Genomic DNA, 17,256 nt, shown 5'->3' with positions numbered 1-17,256 from the left:
AACTGCCCAAGAGCTCGCTGACTTGGCAGCCAAACAAGCTTTGGGCTTGGCAGCCAGACGAACATTGCGCTTGGCGGCCACCTACAACGACATCTCATGAACTTTGCGAGGCTTCGAGCTGCTGACTTGCGACCAGAAAGACATAAAAGTTGCCGCATGCAAAATAGCAAAATCTGGACCAGTCCAGCATGAGATGGAGAATCTCGGAAGGCTCGGAGTGACAAGGATCGTTCTCCAAACCCTTCGCAGCAGTTGAAAGGTTGAAAGTGGAGTAGGTATGTTCTTCATCCACTCCCGTTCAGATCGACCGAGGGAAACACTAGAAGCGCAGGGGAGTGCTGCCGTTGACGGTAAGGTATACAAAAGTACAACATGATCAAAGTTCCGACCACATCTCCACGCGCGGCTGAGGTGCTGTTCCCCAGGTCCTGGCCGTACCTTACATGTATGTGCCTTATGCATGTTTCCCTCCTGTGTGACTGCGGGCTCATTCCACTCGCACAGATCTGGGGAAGGGCCGATGGAAGTGAAAAAAATGGACTCCACCTGCTTGCTCGGTCAGAGTTCCCATCATGGCAGGCAGGTAGGAACAACATTCCTTGCGCAGAGATAAGGAAGCCATGGATGAGCAAGGAAGCATTGCTTTTCGCCGCTCTTGCCCTTGCATGCCTCAGCCTTCGCACAAATTCAGACGAGCATAAATCCAGGGCCAGCTGCTGTTTTCTCTGCCCACAGACTGCCCCCGTTACCGACAGTCAGTCACGTTTCGTCCGAACTTTAGTCGACCGCCCGTCCCGTCGGGAACCAAGGCACTCTCGCAGGCCTTAATCTTTGCTGCTTCCCTGAATCGGGTCGCCCTAAGCACGCTACCCGCCATTAGCCTTGAGGGACGGTTCTGTTCCCATCTGTCAAGCTCACAGGACACCCCCTCTCACCCCTTCCCAAGCTTGCCTCTGCTCTGCTCTCTTTTCTCTTTGCACTCCTTCTCTTCGGTAGCTGGCCGAGACAGGCGACTGAAAATATGGGTATGTGTAACAGATGTCATCGATGACTCTTCTCTGATGCGACCCACTAACCAGCCATACTCTCCAGCAACAAACGAGAAGTTTGAAAAGGCTGTCGCCATGACGGGTGAGAGGAGCGACGTTGAGTCGGCTTCGCTGCCTTCGGTCGACCCCCGCACCATCACCGAAGACAATTACCTCGGCAGGCCCACTGAGGAAGACCTCGCCACCCTCCGTCGTGTACCCGGTAACATCCCAGTCATTGCCTATCTGATCTGTGTTGTCGAGTTCTGCGAAAGAGCCTCTTACTACGGCGTCCAACCCCTCATCAGCAACTATGTCAACAGACCTATGCCACGAGGAGGCAATGGTTGGGGCGCCCCTCCCCGCGACAAGAATGACCAGCAGACGGCCGGTGCTCTGGGAATGGGCACCGTCGCCGCCAACGCTGTGACGCAGAGCTTCAGCATGTTGGCCTACGCCTTGCCAGTGGTGTTTGGTTGGATGGCCGATGCCAAGTTTGGCCGCTTCAAGCTGATCTGCTGGGGCGTGGCCGTGTTTGGTGTTGCCCATGCCCTCATGGTGGCTGCCGGCAGCAAAGACTTACTGTTGGCGGGGACATCCAAGGCTCCTTATTTTTTGTCTGTCTATATACTTGCCGTGGGTGCAGGTGAGTTGTTGCGGGATGGTCCTTGCTGGGCCACATGCTAACAGCACGGGATAGCCATGTTCAAGCCCAATGTTTCCCCACTCCTTCTCGATCAAGTAACAACTACCGTGCCCACCGTTATCACGCTGAGCAGTGGGGAGAGGGTGATCCAAGATCCCGAGTCGACCACGGAGCGCGTTAGTGAGTTTCTGCCCCTGCTCTGACCGGCCTACTGATCCCACCTGACCCATGACTGAACAGTGCTCTGGTTTTACTTGATGATCAACATTGGCGGGTTTATGGGCGTTGCCACGTCGTATTCAGAGAAATATGTTGGTGTAAGTGTCTCGTCACTGTCCAAATGTCTCGCATCTAAGCTGACAATTTCAAACCAGTGGTGGCTTGCCTTTCTGATCCCGCTCATCCTCTACCTTCCCCTGCCATTCCTTCTCTGGTTCCTTTACAAGCGTTTGATCCTCCACCCCCCTGGTGGAAGCGACCTTCCCAACGTGTTCAGGATCCTCAGCATCTGCTTCCGCCGTGGTAGCTTTGCCAAATTCGGTCGGCATGGGTTTTGGGACCTCGCCAAACCATCCAACATTGCAGCTGCAGGCCTCGCCGAGAGCTACCCAACCCGCTGGAACGATGACTTCGTCGAAGACGTGCGCCGTACCTTTCAGGCCACAGGCATCTTTTGCTTCTTCCCCATACAGTACATCAATGACAATGGCATTGGCGCGGCGGCCAGCTTCTTGTCAACTATGCTGGAGACAAACGGCGTCCCCAACGATGTTATTTCCAACTTCAACGCTTTGAGCATCATTTGCTTCGCGCCCATTCTCAACTACGGATTGTATCCGCTTCTTCGTAAGATGGGCATTCACTACGGCCCCATCGCCCGCATCACAACTGGCCTCTTGATGTCGAGTGTTGGTGGAGCTGGATACACCATCATCACCCACTACGCCTACAAGCGGTCACCATGCGGGGAATATGGGAGCAGCGACTGCACCATCGGGACTGGCGTGGCCCCCATCAGCATATGGTGGATGGCCATTCCTTTTGCCATTGGAGGCATCTCAGAGCTGTTCGTCAACGTCCCCGCCTACGGCCTCGCGTACTCCCGTGCGCCTCCCAACATGCGCGGGCTTGTCTCTGCCCTCAACCTCTTCACCTCAGCGGTTGCGTACGCCATCGGTTTGGCATGCAGCAGCGTCATTCAAGATCCTCATCTGGTGTGGGACTTTGGCGGTCCAGCCATTACAGGTGGAATTTTGAGCGTGGTGTTTTACTTTTTGTTCAGGCACATCGATAGGGAGGAGTATGTGCTTAGCAAGAATACTGGGCCCACGAATGTGGAAGTGGAGGGGGTTGTCGCTGGTGCTGCACTCAAGGAAACCACTGAGAAGTAATGGAAGAGAGAGAGAGAGATAACGAGTGAGAGGGGTGCTGGTTTCACTTTTAATGGGTGCAGTAGACATTATTTTGGACACCAGACTGGTGAATCATCATCGGTCACGCTGGCCAAAATCTTCGTTATCAGCATGGATTATGAGTCAAATGATATCAAGATAGGATATGAGAAAAGAAGCTTTAATTGTCAAGATTATGAATACCTACTACCACTTCTGCTTGATCAGTGTGGCCAGGAATAACATGAAGCCGCGTGTTGGATATCCCAATGTCGAGGCTGATACTGGTGGCTCCTGTTGTGAATTTGTAATTGCTGGTCGACGCTACCACAGAGGACTGTTGGGGATCGAGGCTGGGTAGCTATTGCAAGAGAGATGAGCGGTGAGGGAAAACAAAAACAGGACATGTCTAGAATCTGGGTGATGGGGGCCCGAGGAAAGAGCTCTCGTGAGGGGAGCAACATTCAACAGTCGTAAGCAGGCTGTTATCTCACACCATCTGAAGTGAAAGAGCATGCTTGCACCCGTAGATCTTGACGACACCGGACCAGGCTGTGGGGATGGCTCCTTTCGTCCGCAAGAGCTGTTTTGTTGAGGGCCTCGGGGAGCCGTCGATGCCGGCCAAGATAGTAGTTGCCTGCTATAAGTAGCCCTTCCCTGGCCGCCATCAAAGTTGAATTGCCTCCTCATCACACAGCAACCAGAAACCTGACCTCACTATCAAAAACCATCGTAGCCACGACACCCGCCACCACGATGTTGCCAAGCGTCGCCTTGGCTCTCTGCAGCTTGCTGGGATTCATCGGAGTAGGCTTTCAGATCCCTGGTTACTATCGGTCTCATGCTAATCTGGAGATCTGGGGTCCCGTAACAGATCGCCAGCGCCAGCCTTCCTGACAACACACTGTTGTCGACGTCCAGTGGGACCTCCTTACCGACCTCAACAACCCCAACAGCGCCACCGTCTCGGTCTTTGGCACAATTCAAGAAGCTGTGGCCCAGATGGAGGCCCAGTTCCCCGGGTGGAATGCCACTTTCCAGGCCCAGCAGCCGTCCTATAGCACCGTGTCCGATGGAACCGTCTCCGCAGCCGCTCTTTACGATCGGGACTACTATCTCTGCGGTGGCCGTGGGTGAAGACTGGTTGGCTGGCGGTGAAGGACGGGATCGCGTACCTGAGAAAGGTGACTACCGCTGCCCCCAAGAACGGCCCAGGACCCAACAACTGCGGTCGTGTGGCATGTGGATATAATGCAGCAATTTACTGGTGCAACGATGTAAGTTCTGAAGCTGCTCAACTTGTACGTTACCACTTGATTTGACTTATTTGCAGAATGACAAGGAGAAGGAGCTCGAGTCGTGGGGTTCCATTGCAGATGGCGCAGAGTATATTTATGGCGAATGCACCGTCGGTGCTGATATCAACAGGCTGGTTGCTGGGCAATTTTCTACAAGGATAAGTGGAATGTCATTCTCACCAAGGAGTGGTGCTAGAAGATGAGGATGAGGCGAGAAGTGTAGCTCTGCTCATGGTACTGGGGACCCAAAACGGGCAAAATACCTAAGAACGACCACTGGTGTGGACGCTGATATTGTTTCTCATTTGAAGGCTGTGTTTATGGTATCACGCAGTTCTCGGCTTAATGTTTAGTGATGTTTTGTTGCTGACTTGCACCAGTCTTTGATGTGTGAGACGGTGTCGATGACGTTGGGTACTCCCAACTGACGTCACAGCTACGCGAATCTGCTCCCCACTTCTCATCATCTGTAAAAGCGACAAGCATCATTCGCTTTTCATGCCAATTTCCATAATCTCCAACTATCCAACAGTTCATCCAAAGGCAATATTAACATCTCTGCTAACACATCAATCTCTCGCAAACATGTCGGCCAAAGGTGGTGAATTTCAGCCCGTAAAGGAGGCACAGGCCCAGAACCTTCCAGGCCTTGACAAGAACATGAAGCCAGAAAGCGAATCCACCAAACTCGAGGGCAAGAACCAACTGCACGAATACAAGGGCTCGGGAAAGCTCAAGGGGAACAAGGCTTTCATTACGGGGGGAGAGTAGGTTCAGTTGCTCTGATGGTTGACTTCCAAGTATGCTCGCTGGGTGGAAACTAACACAGCCCACAAACAGCTCTGGAATAGGACGTTCTGTAGCGGTGCTGTTTGCCCGCGAAGGCTCAGATGTCACGATAGTCTATCTCCCCGAAGAGCAGGAGGACGCTGAAAAGACGAAAACGCTCGTGGAAGCCGAGGGACAGCAGTGCTTGCTATTTCCGGGGGATCTGATGGACGCTGAGACGTGCCGCAAGGCTGTTCAGGTCCATGTTGACAAATTCGGCAAGATTCACGTGCTCGTCAACAATGCCTCGAAGCAAATTATGTGCCAGGATATCACCGACATTGACCTCGAGAATGTGGAGAGCACATTCCGGAGCAACATTCTGCAAATGTTTGCCATCACAAAGTATGCTGTGAAGCATATGGAGAAGGGCGGCTCGTAAGTCATTTTCGTGTCTATCTGGAATAGTTCAAGAGTGTGGCACTAATGTCGACACACAGAATCATCAACACCACATCGACCGTTGCCTTCCGTGGAACAGGTGCCATGGTCGATTACGCGGCGACAAAGGGGGCTATCGTGTCTTTTACTCGGTCACTCGCCAAACAGCTCATACCCAAGGGCATCAGGGTCAACTGCATCGCCCCGGGACCCGTTCACACCCCCTTGCAGCCAGCTTCACGGCCAGCTGAGGACATGGAGGGTTTTGGAGAGAAGTATGCCATGGGACGACCCGGTCAGCCCAGTGAGGTTGCACCCAGCTTTGTGTTTTTGGCCAGCAAGGATGCCGAGCTGTATTACGGCCAAGTGCTTCATCCGTACCCCTTGGGGGACTAGTTAGGTTCGTCGCACTTGGTCTAGATAACCACCCAGTTGATACTTACATCACTGTAACCTTCACCTTTGCGCCATGCAGTCCCGGACTATCATCCTTCGCAGTCACTGTTCCTCGTCTTGGTGTTTCTGTGGCCTTAATGATTGCGAGTGCCAATCTAATGCTTTGCGCGCTTTGGAGAGAAAGGGGACAAAGCTGTAAGGTTCCCCGTGGCAACGACCTCGGCCCCTATTCTTTCCAAGCGAACACGATGCTGCTCTCACCTGTTGGAACTACCCAACCGTGGGCATCGACCACGTTTGCAGTTATCAAAGCCAGATCCGCGCCGTATTCCCTATCGTGGCTCTGTCAACCTCCAAGCTCAACCCATATTTCTCGCCAACTCTCACCACCGTATTGTCAGCCGATTCCTTCTCGTCTTCCGTGTCCAAACCCGAAATTTTCCTGGCTGGTAGATCACGTCATCGTGTTGAACCCTGGAACCGATACTCGCCACAATCGTCGAACCCACTCCATACGAACTTTCCTGCGACATACGTGAGGGAAGGCCTCGTCTTGTTTGGCAAACACCTTGTCAGGGGACGTACAAAAGGGGGTTGTAGGGAGAGTACACTGAGATGCCTTTAAAGTCGCGCCACCGCCACCGTCTGGCTTGTTATCCTCATATGCTGGAGTGTCCGGAATACCTTCGCCCTCACTAATAATTAAAGGCCACACCAAGTGCTCCAGGGTCATGATGTTCATTCACATCCTGTATTATGATATGCTCACCGTTTACAAAGAGGCCGCGAAAGCAGACGCAACCCACAAGGAGGATCTTGGCTGCATCCGGACTGATGTAGCCCATGTCATCCCGTATAAGACCCGTAGCCGCAATGCCTTGATTGAGCCGCTCCTTGATGTGATTAACGCACTTTATAAGAACAGCACTGGCCGCGGCACGGCCTTGCGGGTATCCAGGCGTGTCGAAGAAGTCGCAGTGGGCTTCATGGCCCTAAGGCTTGTTCCCCAAGCTGAGGGGCATCTGGGTTGCCATAGCTCCAATCCTGCCATGGAATGCCACCTGCAAACTGATCTAGAGCTGGAGTCTTCTGAAAACTACCTGGTAAGTTCCAGACACCACATCATCCCGACCAGCCAATGCGGCCCTGAGGATTCTTCATGTTCACGATTACTATTGAAAGCGCCGGTCGATGTACCAAACCTGAGGAGTGTGTCGGGAGGGTTGAGAGAAAGACAGCAGGGTTAGGTTTGAGGTTATGGCTCAGTTCTAGTCTAGGGCGTCAGCAGCTAGAAATTATTTACGGATCCCTTCCATTTGTACCTTTTGCAGTTGATTAGCTATAACGCTCAATCCATCAACTGGGCCTTGCGGAGTTGACTTCGATGAGACCAAGGGCACGCATGGGCTTGGTTTCAAGGCATAATCTATCTCGTCAGTAACCAGCCGGCCCCGGATACCAGGGCCGTTTCCACCAGGAATAGACCGATCAGCAGTGATGTCATCTTCATTGCAGATGTAGCGAGCGCATCGAGGCCGTGGCCCGTTGGGCAGGAATGCGCACGATATGTTGGGAACCCATTGCCAGGCGGCCCAAGGTTGGATTCGGATTCTAGATGCGAGACTTCCGCTTCGGTTGCACTATGCATGCACCCCACAACCGCCTTTCAAGCCCCGTGATTGCAGTTGCAGGAAAGTCGTGGAGCTCCAGGCAAGTGCCGTCGTCTTAAAGTAGATTGAGTCAATACTAAACCGCCTTGTCAGTGGCGCGGTTAGGGTGTAACGTTGATTTAGCCGGCCGGGACAAGACGGTACGCGGCTGCTTGAAGCCTTTCAACGGTCCAGCACGGGAGAGAATCCGGGAATGGACAGCAGAAAAAGCCTCCGCCAAGACGATTAGGTCTTGTCCCCGGACCACGGAAGCAAACCCAATCTGGGGTAGACAAGGCATATCGACACAACCCTGGCCTATAGCAGCAGCGTATAAAGGTATCTGAGGTCTCAGTCCGAAGTCTGAAGATGCATTGAGACAACCACACCTTTTGACCGTCACATCGATTCAGTTGTCATCATCATTCACAATGTTGGCTTCTCTCGCCCTCGTTCTCAGCACTGCGCTCAGCGCCACCGCCCACTACACTCTGCCTCGTGTTGGCAATGGCGCTGATTGGCAGCACGTCCGTCGCGCTGACAGTATGTTGTTTCATCCCTACTAGCCCGCATCTGGTTTTGCTGACTTTCTATTCAACAGACTGGCAGAATAACGGTTTCGTCGGCAGTGTGACCTCTCCACAAATCCGATGCTTCCAGAACTCGGTAGCTGGAGCTTCGCAAACCTACAACGTCAGCGCCGGCTCTCAGTTGACTTACTATGTCAACCCCAACGCCTACCACCCTGGGTGAGTTTGCGGCTGACGTGCCCCAAGCAACTCTATACGAGTAGCTGACTGATTTGCGTGATAGACCGATGCAATTCTACTTGGCCCGCGTGCCTGATGGACAGGACGTCACCAGGTGGGATGGATCCGGCGCTGTCTGGTTCAAGATCTACCATGAACAGCCCACATTTGGCCAACAGCTCGGCTGGCCCAGTTTGAGTAAGTCGAATTTTTGCTCTGCTGAGTTGCAATACTCAAGCCCAGCGCTAACCTTGCCTCCTAGACAAGGGATCATTCCCCGTCACTATCCCGCGTTGCATCCGCTCTGGTTACTACTTGCTCCGTGCTGAGCACATCGCCTTGCACTCTGCTTCCAGCCCCGGAGGCGCCCAGTTCTACATCTCCTGCGCCCAGATCGGAGTCACCGGTGGTGGTAACACTGAGCCCAGCAACAAGGTTTCCTTCCCCGGTGCCTACTCCGCCAGCGACCCCGGCATTCAGATCAACATCAACTGGCCTATCCCTACTTCCTACCGGAACCCTGGCCCTCCCGTCTTCCAGTGCTAAAGGATGAGCATTCTTGCTCAGGTTTCTGGCCCCTCATTTCCCCTGACGCACGGACCAAGTGACGATTGCCATGCCGACCGCAACAGATCTCAACAGGGCTGGCTCCCGTCGTTTATCTTTGGAAGAGAGAGATATGTGGAACTTCATTGTATATATCGAGATTATTGTCACGTAAATATCAATTTCTTCTTGTCTCGCACACAGCCTGTCGGTGCATGTGTGCTATACTGCTCCATGGATGCAGCTGATCAAGAACTCAAGAAAACATGACATGCTCCAAATCAATGCTCTGTCAAATCAATTCTTTTAATTTACATAGCTACAAATCAGCCTTCCTGTGACCCTAGACTTTTGCCAACTAGCTTTGGGGCTTACGGAGACGAATAGTCCCCCATACCTAACTTAGGCAGAAGAAAGCGCAAGAATCTTGGTGGCAGCGTGCTCCGAAACAATAACAATGGCAGCGGACGGGTTGGCGGTGATCATTCCGGGGAAGATGGAAGCATCAACAACAAATATGTTGTCAGTCCCGTATACCTTGGTGTTCAAGTCCACCACGGACGTTCCGCCAGACCTCCCATCATCAGTGCCCATCTTGGCAGTTCCTATCCAATGGTTGGAACCTCGGCGTCCTGGAATTGCAGGGATCTTTGCCCTCATATCAGTAAGCCAGAGCTCTGGACCGCGATCTGGAGGTGAGACGTACCGAGTTCACAAATTGCTCTGCCGAAACTCCTGGTCTCGGGGTAATCCACGTCAAATTAGCGACGTTGGCCAGAGACTTTTGGAGACTGATTAGACCCTCAACGACTGCCTGCTTGTCATGCTCTGTTCTAAGATAGGGAGGAGTCGAGACAACCGTATTGAGTTGCCTAGTGATTGTCATTCTTCCTCGAGACGTTGACCCGGTTCCAAGATACTGGGTAACAGTCATGGAGGCTGTTTTGTTAGCACAGCTTTCCTCTTCTCACGGGCATTGGTTGCATCTTACTGTTGGTAAGCCCCTCTACTCGAGCCTGCCAGTGTAGGTGTCTATCAGTGCCGTCACCACCCTTGATGATTTCCCAAAACTAGGTAGTGGCGCCATTTGTCAGCACTGGCATCAATTTAACTTGAGAATTCCACTTGACGTACGATGGGGCCAATATTTGGAGCCGCCTGAGCAAAGGGGCCAGTCCGGTTGGCCAAATATGTCTCGGCATCGCTGGCAATAGGCGATCGCCAAGCAGCGTAGTAATCATAAAAAACAACATCAGGATGGGCGATCTCAATATCTGTCCCAACGTGGTCATTCAAGTTGTAGCCCACCGGTAGGTTAATCCACTGCGCTGAATCAATCATCGTCGGTCCATCTGTTGAGTTCTTGACGATGTTCAGCTGGTCGGTTGGGCCAATGCCGCCTTCATAAAGCCAGGTTAGTACAGACATCTTCAACACGGCGGCAACAAAAGGGGGCTTACTCCTAAACAACAACTTTGCAGAGCCAAAGGCTCCGGCCGCTGAGATGACACGTCCAGTGTTTGGTGTCAGGTTCACAACACCAGCATGTCCACCACGGTTGCACTCCACCTCGACACCAGTGGCATGGCCGCCAGTGCGGATGATTCGCTTAGCAATCGTATTTGTCCACAGGGTAAACGTGTTCCTCCCGCTCGCGGTGACGAGATAGGTGGCCAAAGGCCCGCCCCTCTCACCACCGGAAAACATAAACGTGCTGTGTCCAATCGTGCGGTTCTTCTTCTCCGGGGTCTCATTGGGTACCACGTACTCCCACCCGGCCGCTCGAAGACTGCCCCCCAACACATCAAATCCCTGCGACAAGTATCGTTTACCATCCACTGAAGGGGTGATGGTTCCGGGTATTCTTGAGAACACGCGGTCGGTGGCGGCCGCGAGATCCTTGGTTTGCCATCCAGCAGGGAAGTTGGTGTCCCAGTCCTCCGGGTGCGGCTTCCACCACAGCCCTGCGTTTACCGCCGTCCCACCCCCGAGAACGCAGCCCGCCATTTGATCTATGTCAGTACAAGAGACGCCCGTGGGGTCGGCCCAAATCTACAAAGTCATACACGTCAGCCTCGGAAGCCGAATATGACTTCTCAGCGGAGTGAGGAGGTGTCTTACCTGATTGCAAAGCCCCGGAACGTCGAACCGTGTCAGGTTAGTGCCTTGGAGCCATGCGGGCTTCATTGTGCCACCCCATCGACCTGAAGACGGTGGCCCTTTCTCGATTAACAGCACCTTGTGTCCCGCTTCGCTAAGTCGGTCAGCCATGGGGATTCCACCGGCCCCGGATCCTACAATCACGTAGTCATAGGTCGCATCCGACGGTACGGTTGAACATGTTGTTTGCGCAGACCCTGACTGAAGCCCTATGATCCAGGTCAATACTGAATTGAGCTTCCGATACCAGCGTCTAGTGGCTTTTACTCACATAATGAGGCCAGCGTTGCGGCAACTGCCAACCTGGAGTTGACAGGCATGATGATGGTGTATTCGACGGGTCCGTCGAATAGGCCACGGATGGATATGGGGGAGAGCGAATACTTCAGAACGTGATGGGAACCACATGGGGATCATGTCCTTTAATAGCTTGAAGCCTTACAGCCCTTGAGCGCCCCTGAAGTTTTTCTGGTCCCTAGGTACCTTTGAACTCATCCGTAAGGCCCGGGTCCACCCGCCTATCAGAGAAATCAGTTAAATTGGCCGTGAAACTACGCCGGGATGTCCTGCAATGGACACGCCGTGCCCCACATTTGACCGTAAATCCAGATCTACAATCCGGAGAATTTCCATGTCGAGCATGAAGCTCATAGGAGTTTGTATTAGCCGGTACACCGACTAACACCTGGATCTCAGGACGGACTTGGTCCAAGAGCTTAACTGGTCCCCTCGGACCAATCTAACGGGGCGGGGAAGAAAGGACCCAGAGAATTGGCGGTTATAGTATCATGGCACCCTCGAATCTAACCTCGTGACGAGCATTGTTCTACTTCGGACATTCCGCTTGGTCAGGATACAGTGTTCGGGCATGCAGAAACCCCCCGTATCGGCTTTGTAACATCTGACTTGCTCCAGGAACACAGCTTCCCAGCATATTATTCACCCTGCTTAGGTTCCATTCGCCCATGCTGTGTTTATCCTGAAGTTCCTCGGCTGAATCCTGAGACTAGGACGATCGGCAGACGGCGCTCTAGTTAAGAATCAGCAAAGAAGGCGCAGCAGTGGCACATGCTCTGTTTATCTGATCACTCTTCAATGTGACGCGTGTGCTTGTTCTGTTGCTGTCCCGAAGGGTGGGGTAAAACGACTGCCGGGATATGGGGACTTCCCCAGCCTTTCCCCAGACTTTGATGGTGCATCCGCCGCCAACCAGCTTGCATTCTCGGCTAATTATGTCGCAGCAGCTCGCTCGCCTTTGACACATGGCTTCTGGCGGCAGGTCCTTATCGCTGGGACCGGCAGTGACCGAGGCAACTTGACGGGACGGGGCAAGGGATGAGGTAGGTAAATGTTGGTTGAGAAACAACGAACCCAGTTAGAAACCAGTCCCCAACAGAAACACCATATAGGGCTTGATGTATTTTGTATGCTTTACAGATTAAAATGTTCCCCGTTATCATAGGTTACGAGTCAGTATTTTCTCGTAATGAAATGAAGGCCACAAACTGCTTCCCAATTCGACGTCGAACAGTCCCGTGCTGGACCCTGTCTTCACGCCTGCCTGACCAGGGTCAATCATTTCCAGATACCGCTGGACCTGTGTGTGGTTTCCATGTTGAGCCAGCGCGTGCAGACTCCAGTAGCCATGTTTCTTGGCCAGACTGACGTCCAAAAGGCCAATATTGGGATGGCTTCTCACAATCAAACGATGACCGGCCATTACGTCCAACTGTGCTCCGGTTTCACAAAGAAACCTAACACAGCCCAAAAATACATTCGAAGTTGCAATATGAAGAGGGGACAGTCTTGCGGACTCTGAGAAGATGTCTAGTCTTCCTCTGTTTGTTAAGCAATCGAAGAATTTCCTCTTTGCCACTCAATGCAGCAAAGTGAGCAGGTGTCATGTGGGACTCTGTTGTCGCAGCTGCTGGATTCGCTCCGGCCCTGAGAAGTACGTCAACGACCTCGAAATGGCCGCCGCGACAGGCTGCGTGTAATGGTGGTCTTCCAAGCGTATTAGGTTCATCGATGGGGACTCCGTCTTTGTGTTGAAGAGAATTCCTCGACTGCCTTCAAAGCCCCGACGGCGGCAACGTGCCACAACGGAGTTCTGCCAACACAATCTTGGTAAGCCGATGGTCGGGGAAAATATTCAGTTGCCCAAACTGTTCATTCTCGAACCACTCGGGTCGTTTGTCTTTAAGAACGTCGAGAAGGTGCTCCACGATTAGGGAATGGGAAGTAAGTGCTGCTAAATGAACGGCTCACAGTCCAAGCCCTGTAGTACTGCTAGGATCCGCCCCATGTGCAGTGAGCAACTTGACAATAGCGAGATGTCCAAGTGCTGAGGCCCAGTGGATGACTCTAAAGTCCCGGAAGATGGCATGCCATGGTTCCAGCTCACTTTGATCTCGTGTTTGTATGGAGGTCTTGATGTCGACTAGCACACTGCTCATCGGACTGGTAAGCAGCTGCCTCACCACTTGGTCTTCATTTTTAATGCAAGCCTGGATCAACAATGTGGTGAAATAGCTTTCAAACGGGTTGATAACAGCAGAGGCTTCAATCACGACACCCGTTTTGATTGCTGTAGCAAGGACTTCAGAAAATGTTTCGTAGACGGGGCTTTGCTCAAGAGGCTCTGGGTTGGCTTTGGATTGCGGACAGGAACGTGTTCGAATTGGCGGAGGGTGTGATAAAGCGGCTGCCGTTCCCATGTTGAACCCAGGGCTATGAATTCCAAGACTCCATTGCCACGTGTCTTGCACCGTGCTTCTTGAGGCTACATCGACTAATAATGCTGCCGATACTGAATTTGTGGTTCCAGTGGCGCCGATTTCGGTCCCCTGGACTTCAAGAATAGAACGTAAACTCGTAACGCTGTCCATTTCATAGACATTGGAGACAGTCAAGGAGAAGTAGGAGCGGTTTCGTGTGTGGACAGTCTCAACTACCGCCTGCAAGCCGTCTTGGATGTATTGAGCGAACCCACAGGTCAGCTGCCGGTCAACCGCCTCCATAGGGGGGTCGGATTCGTGAATGTTTAGTTTGTTGGATAGGTTGGATGGCCAGAAAATGGCCCACCCACAGAGGTGGCCCACATTGGCTTGAACTTACCAGTGCCATTTTCCACACTAAACCCTCAACAACCCTGGACCTCCGAAAGCCCCCCCCCAATTTTATATTCCACCCCCAGAGGTCAAAAATGGAACATTTTTTTCTTTTTTTTGCTCCAGGTACCCATCAATGGCCAAATATACCGAAGAAGATATCGCAAATGCCGAACAAGATATTCTTGCTGGTATAAGTTAGCGTAAAGCGTCCGACAAACACGGGGTTCCACGTTCTATACTAAAGCACCGTATCTTAGGAACCTAGGTTTACAAATAGGCCTATAAAAATCAATAGCGGCTTATTTAAGGCCAGGAAACCCTTATCGTTTAATAAATCCTTCGTTAAAAAAGCTTTAGCTATATTTTTACCTATACTAATATACGAACTTTAATAATTAATATACTAATTAAATAAAATAATATTTACTTTATTAGGAAATATTAAATTATTTAATTTATTAACCGTTATTTTAATATTAAAAGGAAGGTAAAAAGAAAATTAATTATATTAAAGTTAACGAAGTTACTTTGGAAAATATTAATAAGTTTTTTAACCTATATTTTATTATTAATTAAATTAAATTTAAGAATAAATATAATTATAATAAAATAAAAATAATAAAAAGTCAAGGAAAAAATAGTTTTATTATAAGGTCTTTAATAAATGATAAAAAGTTTACATATATTAAATAGAATAAAAAAAGGATTTAAATTACTATATTAAAATATATTTTTTAAAATAGGGAAGCCTTTCCCTCTGGAATAATTTTTAAAGGTTAAAACCTTTAAAAATAATAGTTTAAGGGCTACTTTAATAAATATTAGTATATAATGATATTATCAAATAGTTAAATTAATAACGACTTTACTATAGAATAATTTAAAAAGGTTTTTACTTTAAAAATTTAATTAAAGGATTTATTAAAATTACGCTTTTTTATTTATAATAATTATAATTGATATTGAAATGGTGAGAAAACACACAAAACAACCACAACACCACAAATATATCCTCAACAGGGTTCTGAATGAACACACCTGCGTGGCAGTGGCTCGCTCGCAGGCCGCACTTCACGTAGGACAAACAAAAGACTCTGTGGGCTCGCAGACCACACAGTAAGCACCGATTTGGCCTGATCAGAGGGCCAGAATTGCCCGCACGCATGCAAGGCACAAAATACGAAGAAATAAAAGTCGATGCCCTGTCTAAAATAGAATGTCCGAAGCAGACCGTTTATATACATGACCCCTGAACCCCCGAATCCTCAGAGAGCCCCACTTCCTTACTCATACCCTCAGGCCTGTGGCCGCACCCCAAACCAATATATTATTAACGACTTTAAAATCCGGTACTATAGGAATAATATTTATTTTCTTTTTTTACCTCTTTATTACTTTTACGTTCTTTAACTCCTTAATATTAATTCTTTTCTAATATAAAAAAAGTATATAAAAAGTTTATAACTATAAATAATACCTTTATTAATTATATATTTAATAGTAAAGTCAATTTAATTTAGCTATATAACTTTACTTATAAGTAGGGTTTTAGGAAAGAAAATATTATTAACGGTTAACGTAAGATAGGATTATAGCTTATATATAGGCGTAAACCGCTTTCTTTCAGCTAAATAATAATCCCTATAGTACTATTAGATTTTTCTTTAAAAATATTTATTTTTTATACCGTAGAGGACTCCTAAATAGTTAAGTGTCACAGTTAAGCCAACGGGCAGGACGGACCATGTGCGGGGCACAAGACGCACAGCCAATCGCTAGTAGAACCAATTATGGGACAGAAGGATGAACCAATAAGAGGTGGATCATCCAGGGCATAAGGAATCATGAATGATTCCTGGGAATCATTATGATTCTCGAGAGTCAGCTATGATCCGTAAAGAATAGGATGATCCAGGGCTTGGCATTAGGTCTATATATACGGAGGAACTGGCTGGTGTAGATAGACGGTTCCGCAGTATGCAATTCAAGCTTGTATTCACAGTATCTGGTATTTACATTAAGACATCTTGTCGTGCACTCTCTAGCTGCACCGAACGAGGATTATTCAGAAGTAGCCTTCAACCAGTATCCCTTTCAGAGGTTCTGGATAGGGGTTCGTCATATTAAGGAGGTTAGGGACTTACTTAAGAATGATATACCGGCCGGAAAACGGTTTATAGTAAAGACTTTTATTAATATTGTATTTATATTAAAATCTAAAATATTTATTTATAAAGCTAATGCAGTAAGGTATTAATAAAACGCCTATAAAGCCTAGGACGTAAAGAAAAGGCGTAAGTTAAATAGAGAAGATTCGAATTCCAAGTTTGTAAGGCTTTGTAACCTGGAAGAGGCTCGTATTAAAGGGAGGGTGGTGGAGGAAGAAGTGGTGCCCAAGGAGGATGTGGAGCAGCCGGAGCCAGCCGAGCCTGTGCGGCGTAGCACACATTATCGGGTTCAAACCCGGCGTAAGAGGGAAGCAGATGCAATGTCTGACTCTGACAGTGATTGAGCTACATTTTGGTATAACTTCCATAGAAATTGACCCAATATTAGTCTTGTTGTGGCCAGTGTAAGCATTCAGGGGTAATCTCATTAAGGTTGTGTGGCTGGTGTGGGGGTGGTGGTCCATGTCCGTGGGTGGGCCATTTCCTGGTCATCCAACCTAAGTTCCGGAAATGACACCAACAGTCCCATGAAATAGACGAACCCAGCTGCAGCTTTGAGCGAATAACCACCCTCACCTCTATCATCAAGGGCTCATTGTCATGTTCAGCAGTGGTGGTCTTGACCCGATACTTGAACTTGGCCAGGGCAGTATCTCGAATCGTGGTGTCGTTCCGGCTTGAAGTCGCGAGGCCCAAAGTCCGGGTAGCTGCGATCCAGCGCGAAGTGGGCCAGGCATCAATTAGTCGGCAGCGGTCGGACGGGTCCTCAGAAATGACAATGTCGGGAACTCTAATGACCGGCGACTTGTTTACGTAGATGTATTGATTCTCCCCTCCATCCGTTTGCCAGTGGTCTGCAGATACCCAGACGACTTTTGAAGGGAACAGCCGTGCAAACTGGTC

At 49.9% G+C, this 17,256-nt stretch overlaps 5 protein-coding genes across 5 annotated transcripts; 4 read left to right on the top strand and 1 right to left on the bottom strand.

Moving 5' to 3' along the window:
- Positions 1–1,021: 1,021 nt before the first annotated feature.
- Positions 1,022–3,328, top strand: PTR2_3 (peptide transporter ptr2; the record flags this gene model as incomplete). The annotated part of the gene is made up of 5 exons (XM_062881544.1): positions 1,022–1,025; positions 1,093–1,674; positions 1,729–1,854; positions 1,915–1,991; positions 2,049–3,328. 5 exons carry the CDS (start codon positions 1,022–1,024, stop codon positions 3,063–3,065), a joined length of 1,806 nt encoding a protein of 601 aa, XP_062728994.1. The 3' UTR covers positions 3,066–3,328.
- A 207-nt stretch (positions 3,329–3,535) lies between these two features.
- QC761_611385 (uncharacterized protein) lies at positions 3,536–4,566 on the top strand (the record flags this gene model as incomplete). Its single annotated transcript, XM_062881543.1, has 4 exons — positions 3,536–3,872; positions 3,987–4,132; positions 4,156–4,342; positions 4,399–4,566. The coding sequence occupies exons 1-4, from the start codon at positions 3,822–3,824 to the stop codon at positions 4,564–4,566; spliced, it is 552 nt and encodes a 183-aa protein (XP_062728993.1). The 5' UTR covers positions 3,536–3,821.
- Positions 4,567–4,749: 183 nt separating this feature from the next.
- QC761_611380 (uncharacterized protein) lies at positions 4,750–5,968 on the top strand (the record flags this gene model as incomplete). Its single annotated transcript, XM_062881542.1, has 4 exons — positions 4,750–4,777; positions 4,800–5,130; positions 5,204–5,569; positions 5,632–5,968. 4 exons carry the CDS (start codon positions 4,750–4,752, stop codon positions 5,966–5,968), a joined length of 1,062 nt encoding a protein of 353 aa, XP_062728992.1.
- Positions 5,969–7,847: 1,879 nt separating this feature from the next.
- Positions 7,848–9,117, top strand: QC761_611370 (uncharacterized protein). Its single transcript, XM_062881541.1, has 4 exons — positions 7,848–8,160; positions 8,219–8,366; positions 8,431–8,564; positions 8,629–9,117. The coding sequence occupies exons 1-4, from the start codon at positions 8,049–8,051 to the stop codon at positions 8,910–8,912; spliced, it is 678 nt and encodes a 225-aa protein (XP_062728991.1). The 5' UTR covers positions 7,848–8,048; the 3' UTR covers positions 8,913–9,117.
- Positions 9,118–9,179: 62 nt separating this feature from the next.
- On the bottom strand, positions 9,180–11,183 carry QC761_611360 (uncharacterized protein; the record flags this gene model as incomplete). Its single annotated transcript, XM_062881540.1, has 6 exons — positions 9,180–9,560; positions 9,619–9,851; positions 9,904–9,982; positions 10,047–10,312; positions 10,373–10,964; positions 11,034–11,183. 6 exons carry the CDS (start codon positions 11,181–11,183, stop codon positions 9,315–9,317), a joined length of 1,566 nt encoding a protein of 521 aa, XP_062728990.1. The 3' UTR covers positions 9,180–9,314.
- Between the last annotated feature and the right edge of the window lie 6,073 nt (positions 11,184–17,256).

This window comes from Podospora bellae-mahoneyi, chromosome 6 (genome assembly GCF_035222275.1).
Source record: "Podospora bellae-mahoneyi strain CBS 112042 chromosome 6, whole genome shotgun sequence".
Lineage (NCBI taxonomy): Eukaryota > Fungi > Ascomycota > Sordariomycetes > Sordariales > Podosporaceae > Podospora > Podospora bellae-mahoneyi.
The sequence above is the reverse complement of the archived record's forward strand: the minus strand, read 5'-3'. Positions and strand labels throughout refer to the sequence as shown.